This window comes from Mugil cephalus, chromosome 9 (genome assembly GCF_022458985.1).
Source record: "Mugil cephalus isolate CIBA_MC_2020 chromosome 9, CIBA_Mcephalus_1.1, whole genome shotgun sequence".
NCBI lineage: Eukaryota > Metazoa > Chordata > Actinopteri > Mugiliformes > Mugilidae > Mugil > Mugil cephalus.
Window position 1 is genome coordinate 14995355 of NC_061778.1, and position 19192 is coordinate 15014546.

Here is a 19192-nt window from a genome sequence, read left to right on the forward strand (position 1 = left end):
TGGGGACAAATTAAAAAAAAAAAAACATGTCGCCACCAGGTAAAGCATTCATTTCACTAGGTTAAGACTTGACATTTAGGTTAATTTCAGTTCAAGCCTAGAGGAAACAAAAGTAAGGCAACGTGATGCCCTTAAACAATAATAATAAAAATAACAATTGCGTTTGATAGCTCAGGGTCCCAGCAGGACTGTGTGCATGCATTTGTGTGAGGTTATGTGCAAGCTTTAACCGCCTTGAGTCGGTAACAGCGTTGCCACAAGGTTGGGAAAACAGCGAGGGTAGGAAAACAGGAACGAGTGAACCGCGATGTGTGTGTGTGTGTGTGTGTGTGTGTGAGTCCGTGTGAAGAGCAAGTGCGTGTTCTCCCCATGGCCCACCCATGACCCTGTAGCCTGTCTGTCCTCCGTGTATTTTAATCTATCATCACTCCTTTCAGTGTCACCCTGTATGCCCAGCCTCATTCTTCACCGCCGTCTGTCTCTCCGAATTCATCCCCCAGAATCACACCCCCCTCCCTCCCCTCACCCCTCTCCCCCCCACGTTGTGTTTCTCAAACTCTCTCTCATGTCTCCTCTCTTCTTCACACTCTTGACACTTTTGCTTCCTCTCTTGTCTCCCCCATCATCGTCTCTGTTCCTATTTAGATGTATTTCTGTCTGTGGTTTATTTATCTTTTACTATTACAATTTTTTTTTTTCCCATCCAAGTTTCACTTTTTGGCTGTTTTCTGGATCTGGTTCCATTTGTCTCCTCTCTCTTCCCTCTCCAACTCTTGGACGCCTCCAGCTGATGATGACAGACGGCCTCGTAGCGTCGAATGGAGAGACTTTAAGATCTGAAAGTCTCTTGGCCGATACTACACACACAGAGTAATGACTGGCACTTAAAACTTGAGCACGGCCTGCATTTTACTTATTTATTTTTTTGCTTTCTTCCTACCGTTTCTTCCTTCCTCTGGCCCCGTGGCATCTCTCCTAACCTCCATGTCCCTGCTATAGCCTCAGTCCTATGACGCATGCTGCCTTTTTCTCAACTGGTCAGTTCTATTCAAACTATGAACCAAAACGATATGGTTCTTTGTAGGGCTGAGCGGTATTACTAAACATGTATATCAGGTTTTTTTTTTTTTTATGCATACTCACGTGTTCACAAAATTTGAGAGAGAAATTAATGCAACAGCTTGACAAAAGATGGACTATTTTACTGTGATGATGAGTAAATACACACGAGTAATCAAACAGGTTTGCATGGCCGCGCGTTAGCACTGTCTACTGATGGGACATTAACAGCTCGGAGATTAAAAAAAATAAATAAATCAAGATGAAATTAAGAACGGTTCATATTTAAACAGATTTAAAGCACTATCTCTAAAAAGTCTACCGGCTACCGTAATAGTTGTAGTCTGCGCGCACCATTTTTTTTTTTTCATATTCATAAAGCTAAAACTGGGGACAGTTCTGGAGACATCAAAAACCTGGGGACAGCGGCTGGGGTTTAGCTCAGTGAGCAGAGCACCCCCTCTCTCTGCCTCCCCTTTTCCTGTCTATCTCCACTGTCCTATCAAATGAAGGCCCCCCAAAAACCTGGGGACAGGTCATCCAAAACGGGGACCGTCCCCAGAAATCAGGGACGCCTGGTCACCCTAAAAAAACAACTGACACGGCGCCTTTTTTTGGCACAAGTCCTCTCGTTCTGCCGCTTCATTTTTCGGACCTTTCCATCTTCACCACGCCTCGCAGAGATGCAGTCACATCATGCGTGTTAAGAAGTGCCACACTGAAAATGGTCCGGTCTGAAACAGTGTCTCGCTGCACAGCGTAATATACATATTACAAACACATCATAATGGACACAAAAAATGAACCGCCTAGCCCTAGTTCTTTCTCGTTCTATCAGTTTTGAGCACCGACATCTAATATATCCATCTATGACATTAGCCCCACCCTAATTATCGATGCAGATGACAACATATAAATACTTCTCATTAAGTATAAAAGCTTGATATTAACCAGTTATGGCTCATCGTTTGTGGGAGTTTGCTGCCTTTACTCGTCATATGTAATAGTAAATTCAAATTTAGAACCGTTGACTGGATCAAAATAGTGGACTTGATGTCATGGCCTTAAGCGCCACAAGACTCTTACCCGTGTTTTCAAGGCGTTCTTCTCATTTCAGAGACAATCCAAGCGAACGCTCTGAGAAATGAAATATTATGTGATTTACTGGCGATGAAAATTGTTCCAGCACTACTGACATTCCTCACCCTGAACTATTTTTTGCTGAAATAAAAAGAGAGAAAAAAAGCAGTTTCCATGAAAACTAAACAAGTAGTTTCCATGAAAGCCGTTGAGTGGTTTGCAGGATTAAAAAAAGTAACAGGGACACTGACTGTAAAAAAAAAAAAAAAAAAAAAGTAATCTTGTGCTCTTTACCCTCTTTTCCCCCCAACCCTGCCTTCATCTCCTTTCCGCTGGCACATCCCTTTTTTTTCCCCCTCTAATACAGTTCCTTCCCCGTATTAACTCCCCTTTCCCTGTCGGATTTCGGTTTAAACACCTTTGTTTAGTTTTTACTCCTCACTCCCTTTATGTTCTTCACCGCCCGCGCCGCATTATCGTCACTGCGTACCGACTCCCCTCTGACAATCGGCCCATCTCCCTTCATCCACCTGCATGTTACAAAGAGTGATGGAGGAGGAGGGGGGAGGGAGAGGAGCGGCGGATGATGGAGGAGATAGCAGCGGCTGTGATGGATCAATACAGACTAAGGCATTAAGAAAGCCGTGCTTCATTCTTAAACTGCCACAATGAGCGCTGGCCGCGCACGAGCGCAGTTAAGAAATATTCCTCCTGACAAACACGGTGCACACTACGAACTGCAGCCGCGGCAATAAAGTGCCACAAGAAGTACAGCCACATCCCTCCCCGAGATATTGCACATCTTTGCTTTCACTTGTCAGCAAACCTTGCTTACACCGGAATCCATTATATCTCTCGCAACTACACAGCAGTCATCACAAAAGAAGACAAACTGACAGAGAAGTTAAAAAAAAAAAAATGTTGAAAACATTTTGTCCTCATTCAGGGGCATTTGGATATGAAGACAGAAATGTCCTCGATAGGGCTGTTATGTTTACTGCGTTGTCACAAGTATTTGAGCTGACTACGGTGAACTTGCACAAATCCTGTTGATTGATGCCATTCTGATGTGTGAAAAGAAAGTGATGTTTCAATCATTATTTCCGCATTCATTTCTTTGACCGTTTATTTTAATGTTGTCATCGCAGTGTCGCACTTTCTTCTGCTGTGGTTTAATGCATAGGTCTTCAACAGGGGGTCTGCGACCCCTAGAGGTTCCGCAGAGGTACTGCAGGGGGAGGTCGCAAAATCTTTGGTTGATTAGACATTTTTTATGTATATATTTTTTTTTATTTTACCCCCACGCATCTTCTTGAATACACATTAACATGAATCCAACCCATTTTAGTAAAGTGATGAGGGATAGCTTAATATTGAATACAAAATGATAATAAAGTATATTTATGAATATCACAAGAACACATATAAAAGGTAGGGGGTCCCTACTTAATCTCTGCCTCAGTTTGGGGTCCTTGGCCTGATAAACATTGAAGACCCCTGTGTCTACCTTCTAATATAGTTGACAGTATACAGCCAAAGCAATGCTGCCATTCAACACGTCCCTCAAACCTCAAAACACAAACTCATCAAACTGTGCTGAACTGTGACACTTATCCTTTTCGAAAACGTCCGCCCCGAAAGCCACAAACGCGGCATCTTAACCGTGAACTTCCTTGCTACTTCTTCTCCTAGCTTCGCATCGTTTCATTTTGCTCTGTTTACCCTCAGAAGGTAATGCAGTCAGAAAAAAAATAAATAAATACACAAAGTTTTCTCTGCGAATATGAGTTTTTCTTTAACATTCTTGTCAAGGCACAAGTTATGAAAACAAATTAAATTATTAGCCTACTGAGAGACTTTGATAAATGAGGCTCGCGGCTAGGATCAAGTTTAGTTCTACATACGACATTAAATAAAAAAAAAAAAAAGCACTAAAGCCCCTTAAAGTTTTATTATGTTTTCCCAGTGTATGTTCAGCGCTACGGTATGAGCTACGAATACTGCCGTCTATGATTGATGATTTTCTGTTTTCTAAAGGGCCTCTGTTTTAAATACATTTCGCCAAGAACTTCTGTCAATACCTGACGTTCTGCTCCTGACCCCTGAGCTTTTAGCCCCCTTATTCTGAATATATTACTGCATCGTCAGCCTTCTACTTGCTTAAATCTCTTTTCTCCTGTTTTCTAGAACCCTGATGGTGTTGTTCCGAGCGGCAGATGTGGAGAATGGACGCCACCGCTGCGAAGAAGCTGGTGAAAACCCTTAAGAAAAAAAGGCCCTATAGCTCATCTCCCCGTACCTCCTTTACTGCCCCCATTTCCTTTGTTGCCATAAATATCATGGGGTTATAGACCTATACTGTCTGGTTTACTTTCAAGTGCTTATCATGGTTCTCGTGTCTGGATTGGACGACCGTGTCAAGGCCCGGAGTCTGTTTTGGCTGTTCGCTGCGGGATCCAGCCGTCGGTTTGATAGTCTCAGTCCCTTTATAACGGAGGGGCATTTTCCACCGCACGAACACCCGCGGCAGTGTAGACGTGGAGAAACTGTGAAGTAGATTATTTATTTGAAAAGCAAAACATAAAGAGGCATATGGAGATGTCCGGACATAAAAATGGACAGAATTTACAAATTAACATCTCACCATCTGGGGCCGCGTCAGAATGCGAGAGCGGAGTGGATGGGGAAAAACAGTCGAACAGAAAACGAAAGGTTGGAACAGCGTGCATAGATGATCGCACGCAACCTGGATGTACTATATGATCGACTGCGCTACATAAACATGAGGCATTCGTAAGCGGCTCGGCTCTTTTAGTGCACGCGGAATAAAGCAAGTCTGTTGAACTGATCCCGGCTGGACTGAACTGGAGCTGGTTGTTAACCCTGAGTGGACCCTGTTATCTCACGGACAGAATTTTACCTCTGGAAGGCACATAAATTACACAGGGAAGGCTGAACTGAACGTGTCTGAGCGCAGCTGGAGCCAGTGGAGCCTAAACTGGAGCTGTAAAGTGATCTGATCCAGGCTAAACTGTACTACAATGCTTAAGCCTGTTATCGGTCTTGCTTGAGTAGTCTACCGCTCCACTGCTCTAAACTGGATGGGACTGGTGAGGACCTTGCGGACCTTTCCCAGCCTCTCTCACACATCTCTCCAGGCCCACTTAAACAGGTGAGTAATCTGCTGATTAGCCCATTAACCCAACCAAACAAGGAGCCAATTGAGAAGTTCTCACACCCAAAGACTTGGGCTCATTAATTAGTGTGACATATGGTAACCCACCAGCAGGCACCTTGGCCTTCCACCAATACTGGGTCCTGCCCTAGAGTTTACGACACCCTTAGATTCTGCGGAGCCTCGTCCTGATCTGACACCTAATGAGGGCAATGCCGTAACGAGTGTCTATCTAATTGCTGTCAGCTACACAATTAGAGAACCAGCCCGACAGACCGAGCCGCTTAGTTAGTGCTCTCTGATGACGATATCGCGACAGTCGACAGGAAATAGTCCCCACCTCCCGTTTGTTTCTTTTGGCGTCTGAATCACTCCTCATCTAATGCACCTCTCTGCCTGTGTGTTCATCAGATGCCTCATTTTTGTTTCGTGCCTGCCCAAGGCAGTGATTGAACATTGGTGGAGGATATAATACGCCAGGAGTGGATACGGTTATGGCTGAACAGCACCGCCTAAGGGATGGACTTCAGGCTGTAGGAAAGGCAGGGGGCTCAGTGATTTCTCTTTAGTCATTTAGGAGGCAGGCTGCTGATGTCTGATGCAGAACTGAACTCACCCGGTCCCGAGCCTGGAGAGTCAATCAGTCAACTTGAAATTACCCCGTTTATTAGAGGTAATCAACACCATATTCGTCTCTTTTGGGCTCATTTTAGAAATCCTGCTTCCCACTGGACGGAGAATTATTGATGTTTATGTGACATGAATTTACACACGAAGTTGATGCCCCATCACTGCATGGATTTGGGTGCGAATGAAGAACCAGCCAAGCACAGATTTCTAACGGTCTTTCCAGCGCATGAAGCCATTTCTCTCCCCAGATAATTTGTAGTTATGAATAGCCCCTTTGCCAAACCCACAGTGTTTTAATGCACTATAAAAATACGACTCAGGTGTTCTTCATTGGCCACGGGTGAAAACACGGTTCCCACAACTTGCCTTTTAGGGATTCACAATTCTTCAAAGTATGTTTTACCCATTCAGACTAACTGAGACAGATTAATTTACCAAACATGTAATATACTTAAAAGGCCATGTGTAATTGGCATGAAATGCAATTAGCACTAATTACTCTCATCAGTTGCGGTTGTTGTTTACATGTCAACAAACAATCATTAACTCGAGCTGGAACTCTAAAGCACAAACCGATGACTTGTTCTCGTTGCGGCGTTGGAACAACAAAAGCCTCTACGGTCGCGAAATAAAAGCCGACCAACGCTCAAGCGAGGCCAGGGATGACGGTTCCAGACACAAACACATGAAAGAAGCTGTGAGAAGAAGGCTAGTGTTTTCTGGGTTCTCATGTCTCTATTTTCTCCTTTCAACTAAATATAACAGCGACTACATTGAAAATAAGAAAGACGTCTTAGACATGTTGTTTTTGTATTTATGTTTCATTTTAATATCAGTCATCGGCGGACAACAGTGTGTGAATAGCAGGTGGATGGACAAACTAGTGAGTGAACACAGTGATTTCTGCTGTGGTTGGACCGGACAGCAGGACAGAGATGTTATTTTCTCCAGTAAGTGATAGTTATGGGATGTTGCAGGGACAACCTAGCAATGACACAGCCTCCAGTTTCACTTTACATTTCAATAACAAAGCGTTCAATAACCCGACCGCTTCCAATGTTCTTTCAGTAATACCAATAACAATGAATCACAGAGCCTGTGCTCTTGGTCCTTGATGCCTTTCCGTGTCCGCGAAGGGTTCACGTAACATAAATCCTGCTCTAGTCGGGCAAGGTCCGCGCGGACGCCTCGGTGAAGTCCGCAGTAAAATTTGTGAACTGTACGCAATGCACTCACACACAGGAGTCCTGTGTGCTCTCGTTCGTGAGTTTAACGCATACACCTCGATGTGTATCAGAGCATGTAAATGATTCCTGCATCCCAAGTCTGCACTGGTCGGCAGTCCTCGGGAACCAAGAGCCGGCCTTAAGTGTGCGTGAGTGCGTGTCTGTGTGTGTCCTCTCAAGACTGCGTGACAAGTATGAGTCTGACTGCAGATGTCAGACACCAGAAAGTGTTTACACCAACAAACATTTTTTTTTCTGTCTGTTGTTGGTGCTTAAGCCATCTTGTCCATTTCTTTCTCCTCGCATGGACACAAACAAACCAGAGAGAGAACGAGGCAACTTAACAAGAAAACAGAGATCAAAACAACGGTGTAAAACTACTACTGCTCTATTATAGCGGGATATATAATATAATAATGTCTTCTTTTTCTTTCAGATTTATAAGTTGGTTACATTTACATTACATCTTTTTGTACGTGTGAGAAGATTTGGCTTGTGCAACAACAAACGAGAAGTGATTATCATCATCTTCTGTTAAAATGCCTCCGCCCGGCACTTTTGCGGTGACCTCTACACACTGCACAATATTAGATCAGCATTGCCTTGGACAGCCTGTGGGATGCGTTATAATGTAACATGACAGATAACACGACATGTACAGAAACATCGGGGACGCCTCATGACAACAACAACGTCAACAAAAAGGAGAGGAGAAAAAAAAAAAAAGCAGCGTGTCAGAGTGATGTATGGTTTTGTGCATCTAATGTGACTGGCGCAGATATAATTTATCAACAACTTCAGCGACGTTGACTGAGCAGTTAGCGCGGCACTTCCACTGGGTTCCTCAGTCTGTGTAATGACAACTATATATGGCTATATGGAAAAGAAACGGAAATGTACATCGAGGTCTACCTGCAGGGGAAAATGGCAATACTTTTTGCTCCGGGCTTTTTTTTCCCCCCTTTCTTCGTCTAAGGCATGAAAGTGAATGATGCTTGCTAGATGTGGTGCACACATGTGTGATGATGAATGACACGTTGTTACTGCTTCCCTGACGTTGATCGTTACTCTTCACTCCTGCTGAACATTTCGCTCCCTCCCACCTGCAGCATAGTGTAGTGGCTTATTATCTTGATTGAACTGAGTGGTTAATAGGGTAAGAGGCCACATTAGCTTAGCATAGATTAGCATAACAGTGGTAAGCAACTCACCTGGCATAGCTGTTGAAAGATTTGTACATATGCAAATTTTGTAATTGTTTTGGCTTATACTGTTTTATTTATCATATTTCCTATATAATATAATAGGTTTTTTATCATTTGTATTTATTTTATGTTTTTATATTATTCTTATTATTTATTATTTATGTGCAACTGAGGTACTGTGGATAAGCAATTTCCCTTGTGGATCAATAAAGTCTAAAGCATAATATCTCATGAAAAAATGAACTAAAAACTAAAAGATTGTATAGGAGAACAGATGTAAAAACAACAGTCTCTGGCTGTATGAGGAGCTGTGCGTAGATAGGGAGCAGGGAGTCACTACCAAACTATCCATACCCCCATTTTCACACAATCCTAAGCTAATCACAAGTCAGTAGCTGTAGCATAGTCTTATATCTTCTCATTTAAAAGAAAACATATGTTAAATATTTGTTCAGAAACGGTCTTGTTTCATCAGTGTAACAGCAGGCATATGTGGACATTTCATGCTACGTACCTCGCAGCAACCAAGCAGTTTATTACAAAAACAGCCCAAAGCGCCGCGGAGTGAGAAGCGTGAACTGCCTTTTTTTTTTTCGTCTCGATTTTAGAGGCGATGCCGTGCGCCTTCTCAGTGTCCGGTCTCATGAGTTTCATGTAAGCTGCATATTGAAACTGTTAGCTGATGCTGTTAGCCCTTTAGTATCCATGCATTCGTTACTGCATTTGGATTAAAGTGTCCGAGGTCTCGGTCAAGCACGCTTGCGTATCTATAAACGGCTTTTCTCCGACGCGCGGCTGCATGCAGCTTTGCTTATTTTCACACGGCCTTCCAGCTGCGCGAATGAGAAAGAGTGAACGCGTGTGAAAAGTTCACCCAATTACGAGCAATGAGTGCGTGCGCCCCCCCCCCCCCCCCCCGTGTCGTATGACCTGTGGTGGTGTAAGAGGAGCGTCCTACAAAGGCCCTGACATTGTCAGCGATGCCCGTGACAAGCAGAACAGCAAGAGGGGGGGGGGAAGAGATGGGAAAAGAGAGAACTGGAAGTGGGGAGAATAAGAGAAAACCGAGGGAAGGTTAGAAGGTACAGGGGGTTCAGATACACGAGAAGGGGGGGAACAGCGTGGGAACAAGAGAAGAATTGTTATAAATAGGTTTTACAGGGGAGAGACAGAAGCAAGGGGAGAAGTAAGCCGTCGTGAGATAATTCCAAATTTGCATATACGTGCTTGTTCAATAAAAGCTGACAGTGTTCTCACATGTATGGATGCTCCTGTGATGATCTTATCATTGCCAGCGAGGCTTCTTGAATTGAACCGTCAGGGAGAAGAGCAAAAAATGGGGGGAGAGAAGCCACGCATGATAAGAAGCTTAATAAAAAAGAGGTGGTGGTTGCAGAAGAAAAAACAAATAGGGATTAAAACAGGGAGGAGGAGGAGGAGGCAAAAATGAGGAGATGCGAAGACGGGCGAGCAAGAGCGAAGGAGGAGGAGGAGGAGGAGAAGCAGAAGAAAGGGTATAGAGGGGAAAACAGAAGAACAGTGAGTGGGATGTGCGGAGGATTACTCAGCGTGTATCGAGCTCCAGCTGTATTGTGCTGTGAGGTGTCTTTGGTTCCTCGCAAAGAAAACATGGTAGTATGAATAATAGATGACACAACATGCGCACACAATGCATGGTTATTTTTGTTGGCATTTATTGTGTGACTCTTTTTCCACTTATAAATGACAGGGGGAAAAAAAACAGATCTCGGCAGCAAGGCGGAGTCGAACAAATGTGTCAGGACGTGGACACTTATTCAGTCGGAGACTTTTTGTGGGAACGTCCTAGTCTGTAGGAAATATATTTGTATGAATGTGAGTAATACTTGTTCTACCAGCATGTCACCAAGGCCCATGTAAGACTATATTATTATTACAGGAGAATCTAATAGGGGAAAGTTAACCACCAGCGTACATGGCAGCATACAGTCCTGTTACTTGAGCACGCCCCGCTGAGACCGAACACCTTTGACCTATATTGTGTTGTAGCACTGTGAACAAAGCTAATTTGCAGTCGCGCCATTAACGGAGGAAAATGACCGGACCGCCAGTCATTTCCACATCCAAACAATTGGCTCGACATTTTTCCTCGTCTGTACCTGTTCACAATAAGATAGAAAAATAAGCCCGTGCAAATGAAAAAGCGGAATGATTTAGCCTAATTAAATCCCGAAACAAGACGGAATGAATAGATTGTCCTTTAATCCAGCGGCTTTTGTGCCAAGCAAACATTTCGTTTGTCCGGCTCTGAATGAGAGCGTTGAACATTGTTTGATATTCATTCAAAAAATACCACACAGAAATCCCTGTGCCGAGGCCTACACAGATTCAGCTCTGGTTCTTGAACTGGTTCCATGATAGATAACTGTGAACACGGTTCTGTCCGGCGTAAACTACCCTGGGTTTACACCAGCTTCATGCAGAAACCTTGAAAATTAAAGAGAGGTCATTGCGCAAAACACAAAGGAAATAAAGAATAGCAGCCATAAGATGCATCAGAACAATCACCTGCTTCAGTTTGCTTATTACATGCACCGATCAGCCACAACATTAAAACCAATGACAAGAGAAGGAAAGTAACATTGACCATCTTTGGACCATTTGTGTGGATGTTACTTAGACATGTACCACCCACCTAGACTAGACCAGACACCCCCACCCCATAGTAATGACACTCCTTGATGGCAGCAGCCATCCCCAGTTGGATGCAGACTGACACAGACACACAAACACAATTTGGAAACAGCTCAAGCACACATGAAAAACAGCACAAGGTGTTGACCTGGCCTCCAAATTCACTGGATCCCAAAGTGATCAAGTATCTGTGGGATGATCCACAGAGGCCCCTCCCTTCAACCCACAGGACCCAAAGGCCCCCGCTAACAACATTGTGTTACCAGACACCACAGGACACTCTCAGAAGACCCGTGTCCATTCTCTGATGAGTCACAACTGTTTTGGAGGCACAAAGGAGACGCACACAATATTAGGAAGGCGGTTTTAATGGTGATCAGTGTTTATTTAAAACAGGCGTGGACTAACTCATGATAAAAAGACATAGAGGATGTGCACAACACGAGACAATGCTGAAGACACACACCTTGCATTCTGTTCATTCTGTTGACATTCATAGCTATCTATGTCCCAGTATCAGGCTGCACGCTTAGAACTGAGATCATGATTCTTTGGCACGATTTTTTTTCCCCAAAATGTTTATTACACTGATGAACTTTAAGGGTTTGGTTCAGGTCTGTGGGCGACTCTCGCCTGGGGTTTCTTCACCATCCATTTAACTCTCTTTACCGCTGCCTTCTCTCTGCTTCTCTCCTGTTTCCACACACAGAGGTCGAGGGAGGAGTCAGCGGCAGCGCTGCCTCCTGGGAAGAAATCGTAGCATTTGCTTGTGACGTCGAGTGTGAAATAAAATGCTTAAGAATCGTTGTGTTTCGAAATGAGATCACGTGTATGCGTGAATCAAGATCGCGATTTTTTTAACGATTTATCATGCAGCCCTGTCCCAGTATCTCTAAAATAAATAAAAGAAAGAAACGCAGGCAACTGCACATGTCTGTGTTGGTGGAAAAGCTGTAACAGAAGGCTCGGTATACTATCCACTTCAGCTTAAAAAAGAAAGAAAGAAATAAAGAAGAGCAAATGGTGCATACACTGTCGTCTTCGTTAGCTGGCGCATCCTCACTAGCACACGTCATCTTACTCAGCCTCCCTGTTGCATTCCATTGTGGGTATAATGGCGTACCCCTGGTGCTGCGTGTTGTGCTCTACAGCACATTACATTCCCCACAGGGTCTCTGGCTCGGTTTACTAGAAAAGGGAACATGTGTTTTTGGTGGTATTGAAAATCAACCTGGCAGGGGACGTTTGTGGCTTCATGTGTCAGTCGTTCAAAAAAAAGAGACGGCAAGTAACATGATATGAAATTTAAAAAAAAAAAAAGCCTAACAGCCCTGTCCTCAAAATGAGGACCGGGGTGTAGAATGTTAAAAGCTACTGTTTTATATGCAAACGTCTGCACACCAGTGGGATTTGTTCAACAAAAGAGTCAGCTCTCAGTGTTTCAGTGTCAGTTTGTGAAGGTCAGCAGCATATTTTCCGCCGCTGAAAAGCATTCCTGTTGATTTGTGTATTCAGTAACGGTCTAAAGCCCGCATATCAAATGAATTGGAAGTTCAAAACAGGATTTGTGAGCACCGATGCTTCTACAGTCAACTGTTCCAATATTATCTTAGTTTTCCCAAAAATGATAAAGACTAAACACAGCTGAATCTACGGGATGGTTTTAAATTTTTATTTTTTTTTAATTTTATTATCATTATTAGAGCACATCTGTCAGATACATGCATAGCGCAGCACTGAGAGAGATTTACTTGTGGTCGGGGACAGCTGAATAGCCGTTAATTGGCGCTGAGAGCTTGTGATTTAAATTAGGGAGCAGCGATTATATTTATAACCGTGTTAAAAAATTAAACATGATAGCAACTGGAAGTGGCTGACATTTAGTGATACACAGACTTGTAAAAGTCAGCTGTGTTGCAGCTCAGTGGAGCGTGTGCGAGAGCAAGTGTGTGTGAGAGAGGGAGTGTAAAGAGCTGGAGAAGCTAATTGAAGCTACAATTTTACTGCAAAGCATTAGTTGATATATTATACATATATAAAACCACCCCCCTCACCCCCCAAACCCACCCACCCATTTTACTGCAAAGCATTAGTTGATGGACTGCACGTATATAAAACTACCCCTCGTTCTCTCTTTCTCCCTGCAGCCCTCTCTCTGCTGCCACAAAAGCCGAACTTCTCGTCTCATTAGCCGGACAGAACTGGAATGGTTTGAAACGTGCCGTACCTTCAGGATACACATGCAAACACAGAAAAATACAACAAATATTGTATTCAGCAGGTTACGAAATACCCTGAGCCGTGCACATGTAAATGGCCACAGCTGTGTCTTCATCAACTTTTTCAGGGCTTAAAATTTTCATGGTAGTCATTCAACTGCGTTACACTTTCATGCAATATAACGTCAATTAACCATCCTTGATCTAACTTCAGTCATCTCTATTTGTCGCTTTTCAAAGCCTCATAACTACTCCTTGTGTTCTTTATGTCTGTTTATGATGTGTGTTTTTAAATGCATTGCAACAGCCACATAGTAAAGTGTAAATGAAATCCCAACTCAGTCAGCGGTAGTGCAAGCTCTCACACATCCATCAACTGGAGGGACTTGAAGTGAGCACCCTTCCATCCATCTCACGGCAGAAAACCATTTCCTTCAGCAGGCGGGGGAGAAAATGGGACTGTCGTGGATTAAATCTTCAGCAGGTAGAAAGTTTTAGGTCGAGTCCTGGCAGCTTTACAACAGAAATGCTGATGCGGCTCGTTTGTATTGAGGGAGCGGAGCGTTGATTTTTGCAGATTGGTGACTTTTACATGTTAGAAAGATGTTGGAAACCTAAAATGCGCCGTAGTGCCCTATTGGTTTATTGACGGGGCCAAAGCTTTTAGTGAATAATGGCGTTGATATTGCGAGGTTGATATTGAGAGGGTTTCTTTAAAATGTCAGACTGAACAAATCCCATCAGTTTCTCCTTTTTTTTTCTGCTACTCCTAAATTCTCCTAGTGCTTTTTTGTGTTGCATGAAACATTAGTTTTGTGTCTTTTAGATGACATTACTTGGCAAAGAACCCAGGAACATCTTGGTCGTTTCTAGCTCAATTTGGACCAAGCACTATATGCATTGCTACGTAGCACATATTAAATTTGCACCAGAGAACTGTGCATGATATATGTTTGCTGTTTACCACCTAGGGATGGATTCTAATGTAGAGACAAACCTTAGCTAAACCTCAGCTTTGAAACTGCAGTCTAAATGATCTTTTTCCAGACAGGATAAGGCAGCTTAACTAATCATCCGACATTGAAAAATGCGGGAATTATACATGATTCATCCGTATATTAAAAAATATCGGCCTCTGAATCAAAGTCCACGTGGTCAGTCAGCTCAACATCCTTAGATCTACATAGATTTTAGAACAGGGGTCTTCAACATATTTCAGGCACAGGACCCCCAAACTAATGTAGAGATTAAGTAGGGACCCCCTACCTACTCTGTGCGATCCATATTAAACTCGGCCTAGCGCTATTTATAAATATACATTACTATCATTTTGAAATCAATATTAAGCTGTCCCGTGTCTCTTGACTAAAATATGTTGGATTCATGTTGATGTGTATTGAAATAAATTTAAATTTGTGTTGGAAAATAATAATAATAAAAAAAAAATATATAAAAAAAATGTCTAATCAACCAAAGCTTTTGCGACACCCCTGCAGTACCTCCATGGAACCCCTAGGGGTCGCGGACCCCCTGTTCAAGACCTGTGTCTTAGAAGAAGGTTCTCTACCATAACTCCTCCATCCAGCTGTGTGTGGCCGACAAAAATGGGTGGGAGAATGGACTAATTAATTATTTCTGTCATTTAACCTCCCAGTGAGTGTTGCATCTGAATAGTGCATTTATATTTTAGTTTGGACCGGATTATAACCAGTATAATTAAACAGGTCAAATTACCGGAACGCATGTTTTTTCTTTTCTTGTTTGATGTACGGGGGAACGTGTGCTCCCCTCGTTTGCAAATACATCTAAAACTTGCATTGCGCTGCAGAAAAAGTTGAGCCAAGTTAATTCTGTGTGGGGGGTTTTTCAGCCTTCAAGATGGACTCTCCCACTGTGCGGTGGTTTCATTAAAATGTATGAGGGGCTTCCTATTTTTTTTTTCATGCGGCGCTAATATTGGTCTGAACGTGGCCTCAGGGATGTACTGTTGTGCGGGAATTGCAGTGTGATTTTTTATATTTATTTAATTTTTTTTTGATGCATTTGCAACTTCACTTTTTGGTAAAGAGAGGGTTTTTTTTATTTTTTATATATATACTACGAACAAGCTGCCTGGACCTTATAGTCTTACATCAAACATAAAGACACAGAGCTGTTTCTTTCCTGCATGTTGAGAGTTGATCTTTCGCTGTGTTATAAACCCAAATAAAATCTTTAACTGTATCACTTAGGGGGTGTGATGGATTAGATTTGCTGCTGACCAACACATTATCCGATCTCCGCGGTGTATTCGTGAGGTTGTATAAGCCTTCTGTGGGATTGTTCTCCACTGAGAAACACTCACGAGGACCGGATTGTGCTCCGCGCTTTAAATCTCTCTGTGAAGACTTTTTCCAATGTTAAATATTAACTTGTGCCTATTATGTACCGCTGCTGCCGCACAATGCAGCATTGTGCAGAGACACAAGAAGTGATGACTCTTTTGTCTGATCCATTGATCTCGGGCACACACCAGGCAGACAACAGTGTCTACTGTTTAATGTCATCAAAAGGGTGACAAACTGCAGTTTAGATCTTGTGTAAAGGGTATTGTTGCTGTGCTCGTTGTCGTGCCGTGCTTAAAGGGGACTCAGCAGATTTGATGGATCATTACCGGAGACTGCACCTACTCTGCTAATAACGGAGCGCTTATTGTTTGGCAAACTTGCAAAAGATACTTGGCGACAACCACATGTAGACCTGCTTGGTGGTATTGTCTGTGCTTCCAACTAATAATGCCGATATTGTGAAACTGGTGGTTTGGGGGTTCTGTAGCACAGTCCCTTGTAGGTCATCTTTTCTAGGTGACTTGCTCACCAAATACCTTTTTTTTTTTTCAACTTGGTTTCTGGTAAAAAATGTGTGAACAGCATCAGGGTTGCTCCCCAAGAAGAGTGCTTGCAGCGTGACAGCTAATCATTCAAAGCATGCACACACTGAGAATACGAATGAGGCCAGCAGCGGTAGATTTGCTGAAGTTTAACAAAAGGTTCGGTGGAACGGCCAACTGTCTCCCATCACAGCTTCTCCATCAATCTACGCTCATTTAGTAGAATGCGCTCGCTTTAACACGTGGTTCGCTGGTTAGTTCTGGATTTAGTTCTTTTCTGACACTAATTGTAATCCTGCAGTTTTACAGTTTTTACAGCTTTGTGCAACAAGTCTAAGGCACAGCATGGCATGAATGAATTAAATCTTATACCTTGTTAGAGTCGGGAAATGAGAAAGCTGGCAATTTGACTCGCTATGGGTGACCGTATAGACTCGTAGTACGTATTACGTGCAGCCTTATCGCTATGTTTATCTAAATGGGGAACGTGATCAATTGCTGCATTTCCATTACCCCTAGAAATGCGTAATAAAACACTTACATTTCGAAAAACCTCAAACACAGCTAAAACACTTTGACGTTCTCATGAGGTGGGGGATTATAACAGTTTATCGCAAAAGTGCAATGGAAACACTTGTTCACTGGAGATGATGCAGGGGGTCATGTGACCAGTTCATTTGAAGTCTATTTCCTCAAAGCGAAGTCTCGCGTGACAGGAATTTCAGAGAACTATGGAATATCGCGAGACGAGACTTCACGAGAGTCACAGCTAATTCGCAGAACACAGTTCAATGGAAACTCGTACTTTATCGAAATCTCAGAAATATCGCTTTTATTTTGTGAAAAAGCGTAATGGAATCGCTGCTAATGGCTTGTTACGTTAGTTGGTGATTCCAAATTTGCCGTAGGTGTGAATGGTTGTGCGTCGTCCTGCGATAGGTGTACAACACCTCTCGCACAATAACACTGGGACAGGCTCCCCCAAAGGACAAGCAGTTACAGAAAATAAATGAATGAAGATGTTCCATTATCAGAGTTGAAACAGGACGGAGCTGGTCTTTCTTTCTTAGATGAAGTGCTATTCACAATTTTTAGTGTAATCAGGTTCTGGGTTAGCCTGGTAGCTAGCCCAAAGCGCAACTTTTTTGGAGAGGGTGGCTGGTCTGGAGTCGCTCTGTCCAGAGTTTGTTATGCCCCGGAAAAATTGATCTCCTGGGCTAATCAAATTGTGCTATATACTGTGATGGACATAAGAGTGACAGTGATGCAATCATAACGTCATCTGAGCACCGTGGAATTGAATTTGTTCACAACAAAATCATTATCTAAAAACTCAATGGTACCACCGGACTGAGTTTGTCTGATCCGATCACAGAGATGAAAGCCCAAACATCCAAGCCTGAAAATATGGTTTCAATGGATTCTGACTTCCGACTGGAAATCTAACGTCCGTCTCTCTTTCTTTCAGACGCAGCGATGAGGAGGAAAGCCACGTGTCCGAGGTCAAGAGAAGCAAACGCGCCACTGAGAAAAGAAAACTGAAGTAGCAGGGCACCAAATTACATGAGTCGCTATTAATATCCAGCAGTTTCATCAGAAACGTCAGCGCCATTACTTTTCACCACTGAAAAAGTTTACAAGTTACACGGAGTACAACACTGTAAGTCACAATAGTATAACGTGAAGAAAAATGCTGTATGACTGTATATTACCGCACAACCTGCACCGTTAATATCTCGGCTGGCGTCATCCAGGCCCCCGCACACCTTCATCATCACCACCACGGAGTGCGTTTACGTGCACACAGTGCGATTGTTAGCAGGTCACGTCACAGCGTTTCGCGTCTATAGAGCTGCATCTTTATGTGTGTGCGCGTGCGAGACAGATATCCCTTTATATTAATCAGCCGGATATTCCACATGCTCCGTACCAGCGTCTCCCTGATCACGCTCTGACTCTGATTAATGGGACAAGTGGTACCGATGCCATCTCCGATGCTATATACACCATGTGTGCACGTAATTGCACTGCCATTATCATCACCACCGACACCATTATATTTATCATCATGATTGTTAAAGCTCCCTGCAGATCTGTAAGGTGTTAGAACAGGAAATAGATGGAGAACCTCAAACTTTTCGACCCATTCCCAGGAGAAACCCCCACCCCCCCCCAAAAAAAAAAAACGAAAAAACAACTACAACAACGCTTTGTCTTCACTTTTCACCTCCTGTGTCCCTCTCACGTTTTCTTTGGGCTTTATCTTTTGTATGTGTACATAAAGCAATTTCAAATCTTATAGTTTTGTACATGTAATTTTTATGGTGTGTGGATATTTTCTAAGAAAATAAAAGAAAAAAAATGGATGACTTTCTCCTAGACTGGCTGCAGGGTTGTTCTTTTCTTTTTTTTTTTGGTTGTTGTCGTCCTCTCATCTAGTTGAGCCGTCTGCCAGATGTGAGACACAGAGCTATGATTAACCTGCGCAGCACCACGTGTAACACGTGAGCAGAAGTTCACCGAAGATGAGGGTAAACACTTCACACGCTAATCTTATGAGTACGAGAATAATTTCATGTTTTCCCACCGAGCGGCTTGAACGAAACGAGATTTGAAAGAATAAAGACTGTCAATTACCGTGGGCCGGGTGGACGGGTGTCACGCAAACAGAACAACTGTCGTTGTTTCTCTGAATCGACCAAATAAGCAAGTAAAAATAGACGACGCCTCTTTTATCAAGCTTGCCTGTGACACCTATCCAGGGGACAGGGTTAACCCTAACCCAGCATGTGAGCTCATTATTTAGCATCAGTGGAAGAATTAAGAAGCTGCCGTTTCAGCCGTAAATAAGTCATAACCTATGCTCATAAGTACAAGTTTACTTTTAATAATGCATGTTTTCTCCAGTTAATGATAATGAATGATGTATATAAGTGCACTGACGGGTGTATATCCAAATATAGCCTCCTTATCAGATCATGTTGAGCTGCTCGTTGATGGCCTCCACACTTGTACGACCTCAATCCAGCAGAGCACCTCGGGGACGATGCGGAATG

At 43.1% G+C, this 19192-nt stretch overlaps 1 protein-coding gene across 1 annotated transcript in view; it reads left to right on the top strand.

The window, feature by feature from the left end:
* The window catches only part of zgc:172282 (leucine-rich repeat and fibronectin type III domain-containing protein 1-like protein), a 173843-nt gene extending 155328 nt beyond the window's left edge, over positions 1–18515 (top strand). The window contains exons 10-11 of the mRNA XM_047594339.1: positions 4327–5311; positions 17605–18515. Coding sequence (XP_047450295.1) covers positions 4327–4334 — 8 coding nt within the window. The 3' untranslated portion in view covers positions 4335–5311; positions 17605–18515. The remainder of the gene's footprint in view (positions 1–4326; positions 5312–17604) is intronic.
* The last annotated feature ends 677 nt before the right edge of the window (positions 18516–19192 follow it).